Here is a 13,848-nt window from a genome sequence, read left to right on the forward strand (position 1 = left end):
CAACACAGGCATTGCATTGTGATGGGTGTTCTGATGGAGCTGGTCAGGGTGACTAGCCTTGCTATTCAGTCATGAAAAATGCTTTGCTCTGCTCTAATTATGCTCCATGATGTCAAAAATATACTCTTCAGCTGTTACCAAATTCACAAGAGCCTAATTCATTATAATTATCGGAAGAAAACAATCAGAGTCTGATTAGTTAGGAACTGACATGGTGAGTGAGGGAAATAAAGGTTTGAAAATGTACATGGACATTTATTATAATGAGAATTTTTTTGTGGAAATGAGGAATAGGTTCAGGCACATGTTCTATTACTTGCATAGAAGAGGGAAATTCTTTTCAAGTAGTTTTGTGTGAAACTTTGCCTTTTCATGAGGACCATATTACAGAATACCAATGAGGAGGCAAAAAACATTGGGTAGATCTCATGTTCCCATTTGGGACTGAATTCCATTTAAAGGAGACTCTGGAGCACATGATAGATACTACCTGGCACTTTAATCTAATTGAAGGTCCATGGGTATACTGGGTTTCCTTTATGATCTCTAAAGGATCTTCCTGTCTTCATTGCTCTCATTATTTTATTCACATACTGTTTCCTGTGGTTGACTGACTGTGGAACAGAGGAATATAGTCCTGTGGATGCTGTGTTTGGCTCTGTCTGCCAGCAGATCAGAAGCCTGCCCATAGCAGTCTGAGCACCCAAGTATCAGCCTGTTGCCTCCAAAATGACATGTGGAGAAAGCAATGCTGTGGTTTGAGATGCCAGCTTCAGATTATTATGGCTACCTAGGCAAGCTCTGGTTTATTGGGCTTTTTGGTTGATTTTTCCAAGGTTAGAAAGTCTGTATGAATTAATTTTAAGTGGACAAAAGCTTCAGGGTTTCTGCTTTTTACTGGTCTGTATGTTCCCCAACCTTCCCCAAGTGCTTAGTGGTAGCTGTATGGTCTTGAAGAAACAACCCCCTCTGCAAAAGGCACCTTTTTGTTGAATCAGTATTCACAATGGGGCAGGTGGTGTGAGGGGTGCTCTGGGAGTGAGAGATGTGGTCTCAGTACAGTCAGAAATGTTACTCCAGCCTCCAAGTGACAAGGAAGTGCAGAGGTCCCTGAGCTGGCAAGTAAGATTTTTATCTGAAATCTGCTTTAAACAAGCAGGTGTAACAATGAAGAAAGGGGAGAAGGGAGAAACCCTGCTGAATTTAAACATTTAGTGTTCTACTGATTGGTAAGGGCCTTTTTCTTTACACACAGCTTTAGGATTTGGGGGTATTTTTGCTCTAAACTTACTTACTTCGTGCAATAATGTTTTAGCTATGACTCACAGTGTACTCAATATTTCCAAAATCAATGTATATCTGTAATGCCCTTAATTCAAACCTGAGGGGATCAGTCTTCACCTGTAACACTCTTCATTCAAACCCAATGGATTGGTGGGGGAGGGAGAGGTATGAGAGAAATTTTTTACAAAGTCACATTTATATTTAATTTGTTCCCAGATAATTGGGTTCCTAAGATCATAGGCTACAGAGGGGGGGGAAAAAAACAAAACAACAAAACTACCAAACAGCTGAGTCCACCTTTAACAAAAGCCAGAACTTAGACCTGAGTTAAACATTAAACTGATTGATCTCGAGCACAAAGAACTGCTTATGGTGATAATGCCCACATCATGTCCTTCACTTGATTTTATTAACTCAAATAATGAAGCTGCTTCCAAAGATTTTCATGCTGTGTGAAATCACTGCAAAGGTTCTAAAAGCCCATACTCATATATATATATATATATATATATGAAATAAACACCATATATATATATATATATATATATAGTAAGGCAGTCTGTCTTTGGTTGTAGTGGATCCAGTATTTCATATTGCAAGATTTTGTTTTTTTTGTGGATTTTTTTTTTTTTCAATCAGGTGACTGTTCAGGTTATTTTCATGTGAATATTCAAGTGTGACTTTGTAACCTCTTTTCTGAAAACACCTGAGGAACACTTGAAATTCATGTGCAGGGGTAGACATATATGAATGGAAAGTTTCTCAGCAGTGTTTTCCTAGTTCTTTTATTATTGTTTCCCCAACATTTACCTGCTTTTGAACATTTGAAAACATGGTGTGCTTTGAAACATTTTTGATGTGTCTGGAAATAGCAGCCATTGTACACTTAGACGTTTTTTCACTTGTTTGTATGGAAAAGGAAAAGAAACATCAGGAATTGTATTTGTGTAGTTCATTACAAAGACTTGCAACAAACAGGTTTTGAAAACATCCTGGCAAGTTTCCATAATTAGCTTAATATATGCCATAAAAATGAGCAGCATGAAGAGCTACTACAATAAGCCTGACTAATACTGCATCCATAAAAATGCTTGTAAATATAAAGTCCAGTCAGTTTAAAAGAAAAGGAAAGAAAAAAAAAAAAAAAAAAAAAGAAGCATGTTATGCATGTTGCAAAATAATGTGGTATAATAAAGGTAATAACCTTTAATAATAATTAATAATAAAGGATAATCAAAGGTTTATTATATCTATATTTTCCTGCAAAAGGCTTTCCTAATCAACTGGTGGAATAAAATAATATTCCACACCCTTAAAATACCCCAGAAACAAATGTTTTCTCTGTACTGGTATGTGTTATTGATGCATTTAATGGAACATTTTATAATGAGCATAAAAATTCTGCTTTCAGTTCTGTTACCAAGCACAGACATTGACTTCAGCACAAAGTAGAATAGTTTGCCAGAGGGAGTTTCTTGATGGGTTATTGGAGTCAGTGAATCAGGCAGTGGGTGTGTGAGGCTGTTTCAAGTTGTCTCCTTTACCAGGAGGATTTGTTAGAGGAGTTTGCAACTTCTTTGGTGTAGTTCTGCTTATTTACCGGGTCTGAATATCAGGTCTAGTGTTCCTGGATGCAGCAGGAATTAGTACAATAGGAAACAGCTGCCAAGCAGCGGTGTTGCAATACCAGCCATGCATTCTCTGTTATTTGACTTCAGAATCAATCCTCACTTGCTCTCAAGGTCTTGTTGATGCTGTAATTTCAGGCTCTGCCAGGTGGGGTCTGCTCTGCCTCTCTTCTGTGTTGTGTTAGCTCTAGGGCTGATCCAAGCATTCGCTTGATGATCTGCATCATGGCGACCATCCAAGCTGGAACTGATACATCAAAGTGTAATCTTATATTTACTGGAAGTCCTTCTGTGATAGACTAGGACATTCATCACAGCCCTCCCATGAAAAGAAACTCGGTTATTGTGGTGGATAAGTTGATTGTCAGCTAAATCACAGTGATGGTGAAGGGGGCTGAGGGGACCCTTGCACTTGTGAAGTAGATTTTAACCTGTTTCCTGACCTGTCTCGACTTGTAGATAAGCAATCTAGAACCGTGTGGCAGAAAAACAGGTGAAGTCTATCCTAGCTCCTTGAAGTTGTTGGACCTTTAAAAATGTCTTCCTGTTACGGAAAATGTTTTCTTGTAAAAGCAGTGAAGGAAAACAATGTCTGGTTTGTGCAAAGTGTGAAGGGTTTTGTTTTTTCCTTTTATTTTTTTCAGTCAGCTAGGGAAATCACTTGTGTACTTGGTGTTTATTTCACTGAACTGTTTTTCAGCTCTGCTTTTTTTCACGGAGGTGTGCCAGCATGTTTTTCTGTTCGAGTCTGTGACGCTGTTGGCGCAAGAAGTGCACACCCCCCTGTTCTGAAGATGAGAATAGGGGATATGTGATGGGGACATCTGTTTCAGATTTTGAGTGATTTGTTTATTGCTCCTAGCAGGAGTGTTTTACAGGTTTTTAAAAAATACAAATGAAGCTTTTTTAACCGAAATCGCTCTAGTCAAAAAATATCTGTTCTTGATTTTATCACGTTAACATTGAATCAGCAAGTGCAAAAGGAGCTTGAAATTGCAATCTTCATATTATATCCAGGTTCCTCTGTCCCACGTGGCAAATATTTGACTTTTCAGTTGGGCATCCCGTGAAGGAGAAAGGCATCAGCCTTTTAATTTTCAATGCAACGCGAAAGATGCTTCAGAAATTAGTAGCCATGGTTGTGCTTGCTGATAGTAGTCAGTCAGTAATTGAAAGGATCTGCATTTGATGCACAATGATAATGGGGATTGCATAGCCCACTAGTGAGGTGGTGGAAAAGGAATGGCTTTAAACCCATGTTTTGTTTCAGCCATGCTTTGTTAAGCAGACAAAATCTGATTTCAGTGCGCATCATTTCCATCTGCTTCGTTAAGGCTGGGGATAGGAAACTTCATAGCCCGGGAATCACAGCCCCGAGGGCTAGAGCCCCTCTCATTGTCCCCTTTTCTTCCCGTCTGTCAGTAGATGTGAAGGTAGACTAGTTCTGGGCGATGCACAGGGGGAGCTTCTGGGCTTTTGGAGACTGAACACTTGGTGCAGACATTTCCCTCCAAGTCAGTGGTTCAGTCACTCCTGTGAGGCATTTGTCACTAACACAGTGCTTTAATTTATACAACAAACAAACACCCTGCTCCTTGGTGGTTTCTAGGAACTGTGGAGGATTGGCTCTAGAGAGCACACTGACTCTACTGCTTACTGGTAGACTGAATTGGGTTGAGTGTATCGTGTGCTAGACACTCTTGAGAGAAGGGGTGAATCTTGAGATTTGTCTGGTTATTTAAAGGTAAAATACTGATATTTAGTTGGCTTTATTTCTTCAGAATATAAATAGGTCACATTAAAACAGTTTTATCTTAAATGTTGTTGTCAGGAAATGTTATTTCATTCATAATCAGAAATTCCTAATCAAGTACTTTTCCTTCTTTTGGTAACTTAGAATGAAAAGATTTGTAAGTTTTCTGGTGATCTTGGATAAGCTGTTCTAGCAGGTGGTGAGCAGTACTGATTGCAAATTAAAGAGAGATTTTGACTGCTTTGATTGTTTGGTTGTCAGATAATATATTTTAAAATAAATCACAGCAGTTAGAAGTTTACATCAGAGATTAAAATCAATTTAATAGGCCTATTAACTTGTGAGATAGAATTTCTTAGAATTGCTTGATTTTTAAGACCTTTAAAGGCTTGAGGGGTAATATAGGAAGGGAGTTTCCTCAAAATGGGATTGCTCTATGCTAACAGCTGTCAGAAGTGGCTCGTGGAAAAGAATCTAAAATTTCTAAACAGATATAAAGAGGAAATGTCAAAGGGAACATGCAAATAAATACTTGGGTAGAAAATGAAATCTTTTCTACATGCTTGTTACTGCCATTGAACATTCAGTTGAGCACCTGATGCTCCATCCAAGCTGTAACCTGTTCTGGAGCTTGCTGTTGTCTTTTGCAAGCTTTGATGTCAGATTTCTGAATAAAAGAAGCCATACAATAATAAGCTGCCTACTTGATCTGCACAATGCCTCGAATTTAATGTTGTTGACTTGTTTCAAAGAGCAAAGGAAGCAGTGATCTTAAATCAGCCTCTCTGAGAGGAACAAAGAAATCCCAGTTTTAACTTTGGTGTTATAACTTAAAATTTGTTTTTGTTTCTCATTCTCCTGACAGATTTATACGGATTGGGCTAATCACTATCTAGCAAAATCTGGTCACAAGAGATTGATAAAGGATCTTCAGCAAGATGTGACTGATGGAGTCTTGTTAGCTGAAATAATCCAGGTTGTAGGTGAGTGACTTTCTTTTTTTGTCCCAGCTTTCCACCAACTGGCTCAGAAATTCACTGTCTTTATCTTCTACATAAACACAGGGGTGGGAAATCCCACCAAACTGCAGGGAATTACGCAGAAAATTTTCCTTCAGAGATTTGCTAATTAATTCAATGAAGCCTTCTCTCAAAGCATAGTGGAAAAATATTTGATGTTGCTGGTAAGATCTTCTGATACAGCAAGATTGCTCCACACAACTGAACGTTAAAAAATCTCGTGATGAGGGGTTGGGGTTTTTTTGGCTAGAATGCTATGAGCCGATCTGATACCTGTGGGGGATTGGTCTGGACATAATTCGCAGTGATACTGGCCTCCTGTGCAGAACATCCTCCCTCCAGCTGGATTTAGAAAATCCACATATGCAGCTAGGAAAGGAAAAGGTATAAATTGTATGTGGCAGACAAAGAAACCTTTCATAATGCATTCTGAAATGAGGAAAAACATTTGTCATTAGGGCAAGTCTCAGACATAGGGCCAGTTCTACAAAGGCTTTAGTTCCCTCTGTTTTAGTTCTCTCTAATATTTGTAAATAATGAAGGTTCTAAACAGTTTTCCCCATTGGCCCCATATGAAGTTATATATCTTCCCTCTTCCCTTGGGCCTGGATCCTTCATTAATTCCTTCAGAGGCTCATCCATCTGGTGCTTGGGATGACACAAAACACATGCATGGACCAGTGGAGATTGATGGAATCGGGAAAGCCTGCTAATGGGAATTGGGACAACTATTGTTAGCAGCAAATTGACAGATTTGACATGCAAATTAAGGAGACAGTAGTGAAGTAACAAGTCATCAGTACATGCATATTTATATGTGCTTGAGATGGTGTAAATGAGCTCATTCCTTGATTTAAGGTACAAATCTGCAAGCCCTGTTCACCAGTGAGATTGCAATGCATCCATTCCAATAGCTCTACTAGAGCTGCCCTGGAATAAATACATCAAAAATTATTTTGTCTCTGTGATGTAGAGCAACAGTAGATCTCAGAAGCATCCTACAGACCCACCATGCTGCTACAGATGTATAAAAACAGGCCAGGAATGGATTGTGTGTTGATGGGTATTCTCTGCGGGCAATGCTTCATCCTAAATCTGTTACCTATAAAAGGGAAGATGTTTGGAAGCCCAGGAACAGTGAGGGGTTGATTCCTTTGGTACATCCCTAGCTCCTTTGTGTTAATGCTCGTGTAGAAAAAGTCTCCTTGAGGACACATGTAAGAATACCCACCATCAAAATGTGAACTCAGTTGTACCAAGTGTTTAAATGAAGCTGCTTGACTACTGACTTGTGACAACTCCTGTGTAATTCAAATTACTCCCTCTAAGATACACAGAAATAATCTTGCTACTGGTTTTGCTTTAATTCCCCTTTTTATGTTTTTCAGCCATTCTCAGAGCTGCCTTTTGGCTAATATTTAAGATTAGGTCTGCAAGCTTTCAAAAGTTCATGTGCAACATGAAGGATGTCATTTTCAGATAATGTTTTCCATGTGAAAGATAGTTCATATTTAAACATTCTCAGTTTAATCCTCCAAACTAACAGTGAAGAATAAGTCATTTGTATCTACTGTGGATGGCCCTGGGCACACTGCATCTCATTGTCACAAAGATGGTGATAACTTTCACACCTAGAAGCAGCTTTAACTGGAGCCTGCCAAATTCAAGCTTTTACAAGACTGTGAACTAAGAAAGCATCCTGCAGTGCAGGAGAAGCTTTTCTTCTTTATGTTATGGTGTGCTCTGGTTAAAAGCAGACATGAAGATCCTTCCTCCTTTTTGTCATGTGCCTGGAGTATCCGGAGGTTTTCCAAAGCCATCAAAATTTATTCAGGTTTAATTATTAATGATGCAATTTTTCTTGTGTTCCCCATCTGAGGTTTACATCACAGACGTTGCATCTTGAAATACTACTGAATATCTAAAGCTGGAAACAGAACGAATGTGATTTTTTAAAAAAACTTAAATGAAGACTCCATAAGAGTTAAGGATTATGCAGAGATAGTGATCCAGATCCCTTCTGCTTACCTTTCTTGGCTGAAATAGCTGCATATTTAAACAGAAAATTTTTAATTAGTAACAACTAGGTTGTTCTTCTGCCTTACCATCCAAACAAGGAGCAAATCTAAAGAGACATGAAACAAAACATCACTGTATTTGACTTCAGAAGAGATAATCTTCATACTTCAAAACTGCTAATAATGATATAGAAGCATTTTATTATGACAGTTTTTTTCTATTTGCAAGTCAATCAAAATGCATTCATAGCAGTCTGGTTTATTTCAGTTTAAAATTTATGAGTCTATGAAAGAATATGTACATAATGCATGTCTTAGTAATGCCATATAAGCACAGAAGCTATATTTAAATTCATGAATTCAGAGATAGTGGCTCTGTGTGTGCTCTGGAATTGGTAGTATATTGAATTGTCAGTTGGTTTCCTGTGAGAACCTTCAATTTTCAAGACTTAGGATCGATGCTAAAATTAAACTGTAACCCAGGCTGACAGGACTTTTCCTGCTGATGTCTAGGATATTTTGTGGAGTATTTTAATTGATTGGATACAACCAAAGTGACATCAGATACCAAAGCTGTGGCTTTATAAATGGGGATGCAGACATTATGTTATTGTTAAATACTTAGCTGAATAAAAGTTCCAATAAGAAATACAATGTGCACATCAGTGTTGTGCTGGGCAATTAATACACCATTGTAGGAGGTGATGGGCATATTCTAGTGACAGAAAAAGGTAAGGTGGCTTTTCATCTTCATTTGCCATTAATCTTCCCATGTTACAGCAGGGTGTATTTGTTAGTTTATGGGGTTAAGCTTTAGTGTACAGCCCTAGAACCAAGCTTGCCCTCCAAGCCTGTAGCAAGAGCCACAAAGCGTAGAAGTGCTGAGTAAATATTTTGTTTCTGTGTTTGCTTAGTTAAAAAAACACCTCAGTCAAATACTGTATGGCAGCTGAATCTTTGAAACAAGTTGCTAACAGGCAGTTTTAAGTAGGTGAGTCTAGATAGCTTGCATACAAGAGCTTGAAAGGAGCCAGGTAATATGCTTGATGGTTTGCTAACATTGGTTTTAAATACCTTGTGTAACATTTTGGAAGTTCTAGCAGACTAGGGAAAAACATTCTATTTTTAGGGAAGATAAACAAAATTATTTGGGTTGTTAGAGGTATCTCTGTACCTGTGTCCCAGACAAGGGAAAACTCATTCAGCAATTCATTAGTCTCCTTTCAAGTAATAATTATGTACCATGTAAATTTATAGGAACACAGCTATCAGGTTTTTAATGCATTATAAATGTAATTGATAGAGATACTGCATGACACTAAAGTGAGATATAGTAAATATTAAAAGATGGATGAGTAGGATTTGTAAATGAGATTTAAAGTAATATTTTTCATTTCTGTATAACCAAATCTGAGGTTGCATTCCTGAAAGAAACGTGTGGTCTTTGTGTGTAAATGCTGATAGACCACTCTGAGGAACAGTACAGTGGCTTCAGCTGCAGCCTTTTTCAGAATAGCATCACTTCTTCAATGCATCACTGTGGCATGAAGGTCTGCTGTGACACTTTGATGTGTAAAAAGGAGAGTATCAGGCAAGAGTGACATTGTTACTTCTTTGTTTAACCTTGTTAAGACTCCTCTTGGAATACTGTGCCAAATTTGATACTCCTAACTGAAGGTGAAAAATATAGCTTTTAATATAAGAATCAATGGGGCAGTGAATCTGTGTGATTCATCAAATGGGATCTGAATGCCCACCTTTATTAGAGTTAAAAAGCTGTGGGAAAACTAAAATGAACTTTGATTATAATTAGTTCTGCAGCCTAGCACAGAAGTCATTTCAGGGCCCAAGACTGAAATGTGAGACTGAGCCGACTAAGACTCTAAGGCCAACATTTAACCACCTCAACACCATTATTTCACTTGGGACTTCAAAGATTGAAGCTGTATCTTTTTCTGCAAGTTACAGTGCATGTAAGCCATGGAAGCTGGAAAAGTAGGCTTGTGGTTTGTGCTATATGAAACAAATAATTTAAAAAAGAAATAGTTGTTAATCATAAATTCCTTATCTAGACTTAAAATAGACTCACTTTACAAGTAAATCAACTGACATGCAACCATCTATAGCTGTGTAGTGTTTGCTTTTCCACCCAGCAGTGGTTCCATTTCCAGAGTTTAAGTCTTTTTTGTAGTTTAAAGGAGTCACCCGTCACTGTACAAGATGTTGTCAGACCAGTTGTTTTCTGCTCCCAGCTGTCTCTGGAGGCATGACCCACTAGAAAACACTCCAGCTGCTTTTTTTTTGATGGGTCTCAGTGTTTCACACATGCACTTTGACTTGACAACTACAATCTGAGACCCCTTTATTTAGCCAGCAGCTCTGGGACTAGTTGGAATAATCATCCTTGGTATAGTGTTTTGCTTTATTTTCTCTTTTTTTTTTTTGCTTTTCAGCAAATGAGAAGATTGAAGACATCAATGGCTGCCCAAAAAATAGATCTCAAATGGTAAGTAGTAAAGCAGTCTGTTGTTTCTGTGTACATGGCTGGATATTGAGTGAGAGTGAGGGACTTCAGTGTCTGAGACTTTTAATCACTATTTTTAATTAATGAGAGCAAAGGTATGATCTGGAGAATATTAATATTACAGTGCTTGCCCCGTTGTACTTCAGAGTAGTTGAATTAGGCCTTATCATTTATCACATAATTACAATCAATATTACTCTTACATTGGTGTTTTATATTTCTGAAATACCACATGGTTAGTCAGGAATATATAAAAATAAATGTTGTTCCTGTATATAGGCAGTAGTATTGCAAAACCTGAATTAGATATTTATTTTAAAGCTGGATTAAAAGTCCCTATATCCTTTGAAAAGAAACAAAATTCATTAGTAATACACAAGAAATGAAAAAAAATCAAATTGCAAACTTTACAAAGGTTTACGTACGCTGCTTGGTTTTGACTGGTAAGTTTTAATTTGTAAAAGAAGTTGTTGTGTATCTTGCTTGTATATACTGTTTAATACTGAAGAACCAAAAATTGGTGCAGTAAAATGAAAAGCACCTCAAGAGTATGTCTGCTGTGAGTACTGGTGAAGCTAAAATTATAAGCAGAACTGTGCTGAGAATGCAAATACTACATTTTCAAAATGCATCCTAAGTGCTTAAAACTTATGATCTTTTAAAGAAGGTTATTTTCTTCTGTATCTTCAGAAAAAAACCCCTCATTTTACAATACAACTTCCAAAATGTCCCCTCTGCATTGCAGATGCTCCCTCTGGGGTGTGTGCCTACCTGTCCCTTGTCTGAAGCTATTTTAATGTTCTTCATTTTCATGACTCTGTTTCCAACTGCCCCAGCCTCCCTGGCTGAGGGACTTGCATAGTTAAAGGAAAGATTAAAGATTTGATGAGAGTTTGCCATCTTAAGGCAGAAACCACACTGTTGTCTGCTATTCTGTTTTGGTTTCATGTTGTTTCTTGGAAGTTCCCAATCCTACCGAAACACACAGAGCAAAGGCTCCCTAAAAAGCAAACCATCTAAAAAGATTGATCATGGCTACTTTTTACTGCTTTGAAGAGGTAGGTTGCTATTCTTGCTGTAGCCACAGCAGCTGTCTGGGTTATAAATAATTGAGGAAATTTTGACAATTACTATAATTTTATGTTCCACAAGTGTATGGTAAGAACTGAATTTCATTCAGGACTGGAATCTATAATGAATTCCAGGACATCGTAGCTCAAAGTCATGTTAAGTCATTATTCTCAGGGAAGAGCAGCATTGTTCTGTTGGGTGGTTGGATGCACACTGCAGAGTGCTTGGAGGTGTCAGGTCTGGTTATATGCAGAGGGCATGTGCTGGGTCAGGAGCTGGGAAGCATGCTGGAAAGAAGGTTTGCTCTGTGCTGCCTCCTCTGAGGCTCCCATGATATTCTGGCTGCTCATTCAGGAGCAGGCTTTGCTTTTATTAAGTGTACATGCTTGTAGAGCTCTTCGTCATCTTACAGGAGAGGTACTAGGATAAGAACATCAATATTTTGCAATATGCATACGTTGCAATGTTTTTGGATTTTGTTGTTGCTTGTTGTGGTTTTTTAAGGTACAGTGGTCTTCATCCTTTGCAGTTTAATGCACTTCCCAGTTAATATAGCTCACAACCACTTTCCAGAGTGTGGGAGCTGGTGTTTGTGTCTGGTGCTTCTGGTTGACAGAAGCAAAGCTACCCAGTCAGTTCAAGCACTCAACTAGTTGATGTCTTATTTTTTCAAATTAATCTTTAGTTTCCAGACGTCCATACCTATATTGTAATGTCTCTAAGGTGGGCATCTCAGATGAGGAGGTTTGGGAAAAAAAATTTAAAAGGCACCATAAATGAAGATCTAATTTTGCTCTCAGGGAAGTGGTTGAGTCACCATCCCTGGAGGTATTTATAAGATGTGTACATGTGGTGCCTGGGGACATGGTTAATGGTAGACTTACAGAGTGCTACAGGAAGAGTTGGACTAGGTGATCTTAAAGGCCTTTTTCAATGAAAATGATTCCATGATTAAATAGAAATACAATGGAGCTTAAAGAGAAGTCCTTTCCCCTGTGGCAGTTATCTCATTTGGAGACTCAAGATTCCATGAGCAGAGACACATGTGAGCTGAATGGTGAAGAGCCAGCTCAGATCCAGCCAGATGTGTCAGTTTAGAAAGCTGGAGCAAATCTGTGCCTTCCAAGCCCATTAAAGGGGGTGTGAAAGCAATTATGTTGGCTTCCATGGGGCACAGTCCTAAGATAGCAAAACCTGCCAAACCTTAGAGAGCTCAACACGGAGCCAGATCAGGTCTCTGCATTGCTGTTGTTCCCTTTGCTACAGTGTTGGAGAGCATCATACAAATCTGCCCAAATTGAGCCTTAGAGACAGCTTGGGCTGTCAGGCTCAAAGCCAGTGCTAATAATAAGCCTTGTCAAATGAAGGTTAGTACTGCAGAACCATTTGGGACCATCAGTGCTTATCAACCTAGTCCAAATGCCAGAAATGACATGACAAGGACCCCCACTGCCTCCATGAAAAATCACTTAGGTGAGAACCTATCCCTCCTCATCATCTTGTCTGGTTTCTCTACTGTGGGGAGTATCCCTGTCTTCCTTTGCTCCCAGATAAGTTGGCTGGCTTTTATATCATCTATTATACACTACTCTATGTCTTGTCCTCTGCATAAGACCTACTTCAGAGATTTTTTCCCCAAACCTCTATGTTTTTGTACTGTAGATATTCTGCTAACAAAAGCCTACAATTGTGATGATGAGTTCCAGCTGGCAAGCAGAAAATCCTGTGGTTAAGAGAGGATGTAGTAGTATGGAGCGTGGGCTCTGGGGCCAAGAAGATTCAAAGACTGTCACCACAACTGCATTTGGGTTTTTAGAATGAAGCACAAGAAAATATTGGCATGGTTCTTGATAACTGAGTGAAGGAGGGTAAAACATGGCCAGTTTTCTGTCTTACATGCTTCTGAAAAAAGTCTGAGATCAATAAGCCTGAGGTGGGCTATCTCTGTTATTATTTTATATATACTTCTATATACATCTATTAAAAAAGGGTGTGTATATACACATATGTGTGTATATATCTATATATATCTATTTTAAAATATATCTTAAAATATGGATCTCTTGCTTTCCTCCCCTTCTTTGCTGTCCTCCTCTTCTTTGCTTTCCTTCCCTTTGTTGCTTTCTGTCCCTCTCATTTTGGGGATGATATTAGAGCTCAGCATTTGGCATCCTGCAGAATCTGGGCTTTAGAATGGTGTAGAATATTCTTATTGATGGAGGTGCCTTTGGGAGTGCTGAATGTTACCTATTGTAAAAAGGGTTCATGTCACTTGTATTTGTAAAATTATAATGTAAACAAACAAAAATAGTGTATGTAAGAGAGTTAAATGCAGATATCAAGTGCAATGGCAGCCTGTAGAAATTTTGTTCTATAGGGGCTGTGTTCTGTGAAGAAATACATGGTGTAAAATGGTCACAGGTTTTGCAAGAAGTTTCACAGCAACATTTTTGGCACAGTTTGGCACCTGAGCATTTTATGATTTTGTGAATTCATACATCCTTTTTGCATAGCACAACAAGGAGGGACAGAGAAGGATGTTGTTCTGTTA

General features: G+C 38.4%; 1 protein-coding gene across 3 annotated transcripts in view; it reads left to right on the forward strand.

Annotated features, from left to right (window-relative positions):
- Positions 1-13,848, forward strand: part of NAV2 (neuron navigator 2) — a 222,954-nt gene that overhangs the window by 57,009 nt on the left and 152,097 nt on the right. For all 3 annotated transcript variants that reach the window (XM_051621396.1, XM_051621397.1, XM_051621398.1), the window contains exons 2-3: positions 5,531-5,648; positions 10,156-10,208. In XM_051621396.1, coding sequence (XP_051477356.1) covers positions 5,531-5,648; positions 10,156-10,208 — 171 coding nt within the window. The remainder of the gene's footprint in view (positions 1-5,530; positions 5,649-10,155; positions 10,209-13,848) is intronic.

The sequence above is a fragment of the Apus apus genome, chromosome 5 (genome assembly GCF_020740795.1).
Source record: "Apus apus isolate bApuApu2 chromosome 5, bApuApu2.pri.cur, whole genome shotgun sequence".
Taxonomy (NCBI): Eukaryota; Metazoa; Chordata; class Aves; order Apodiformes; family Apodidae; genus Apus; species Apus apus.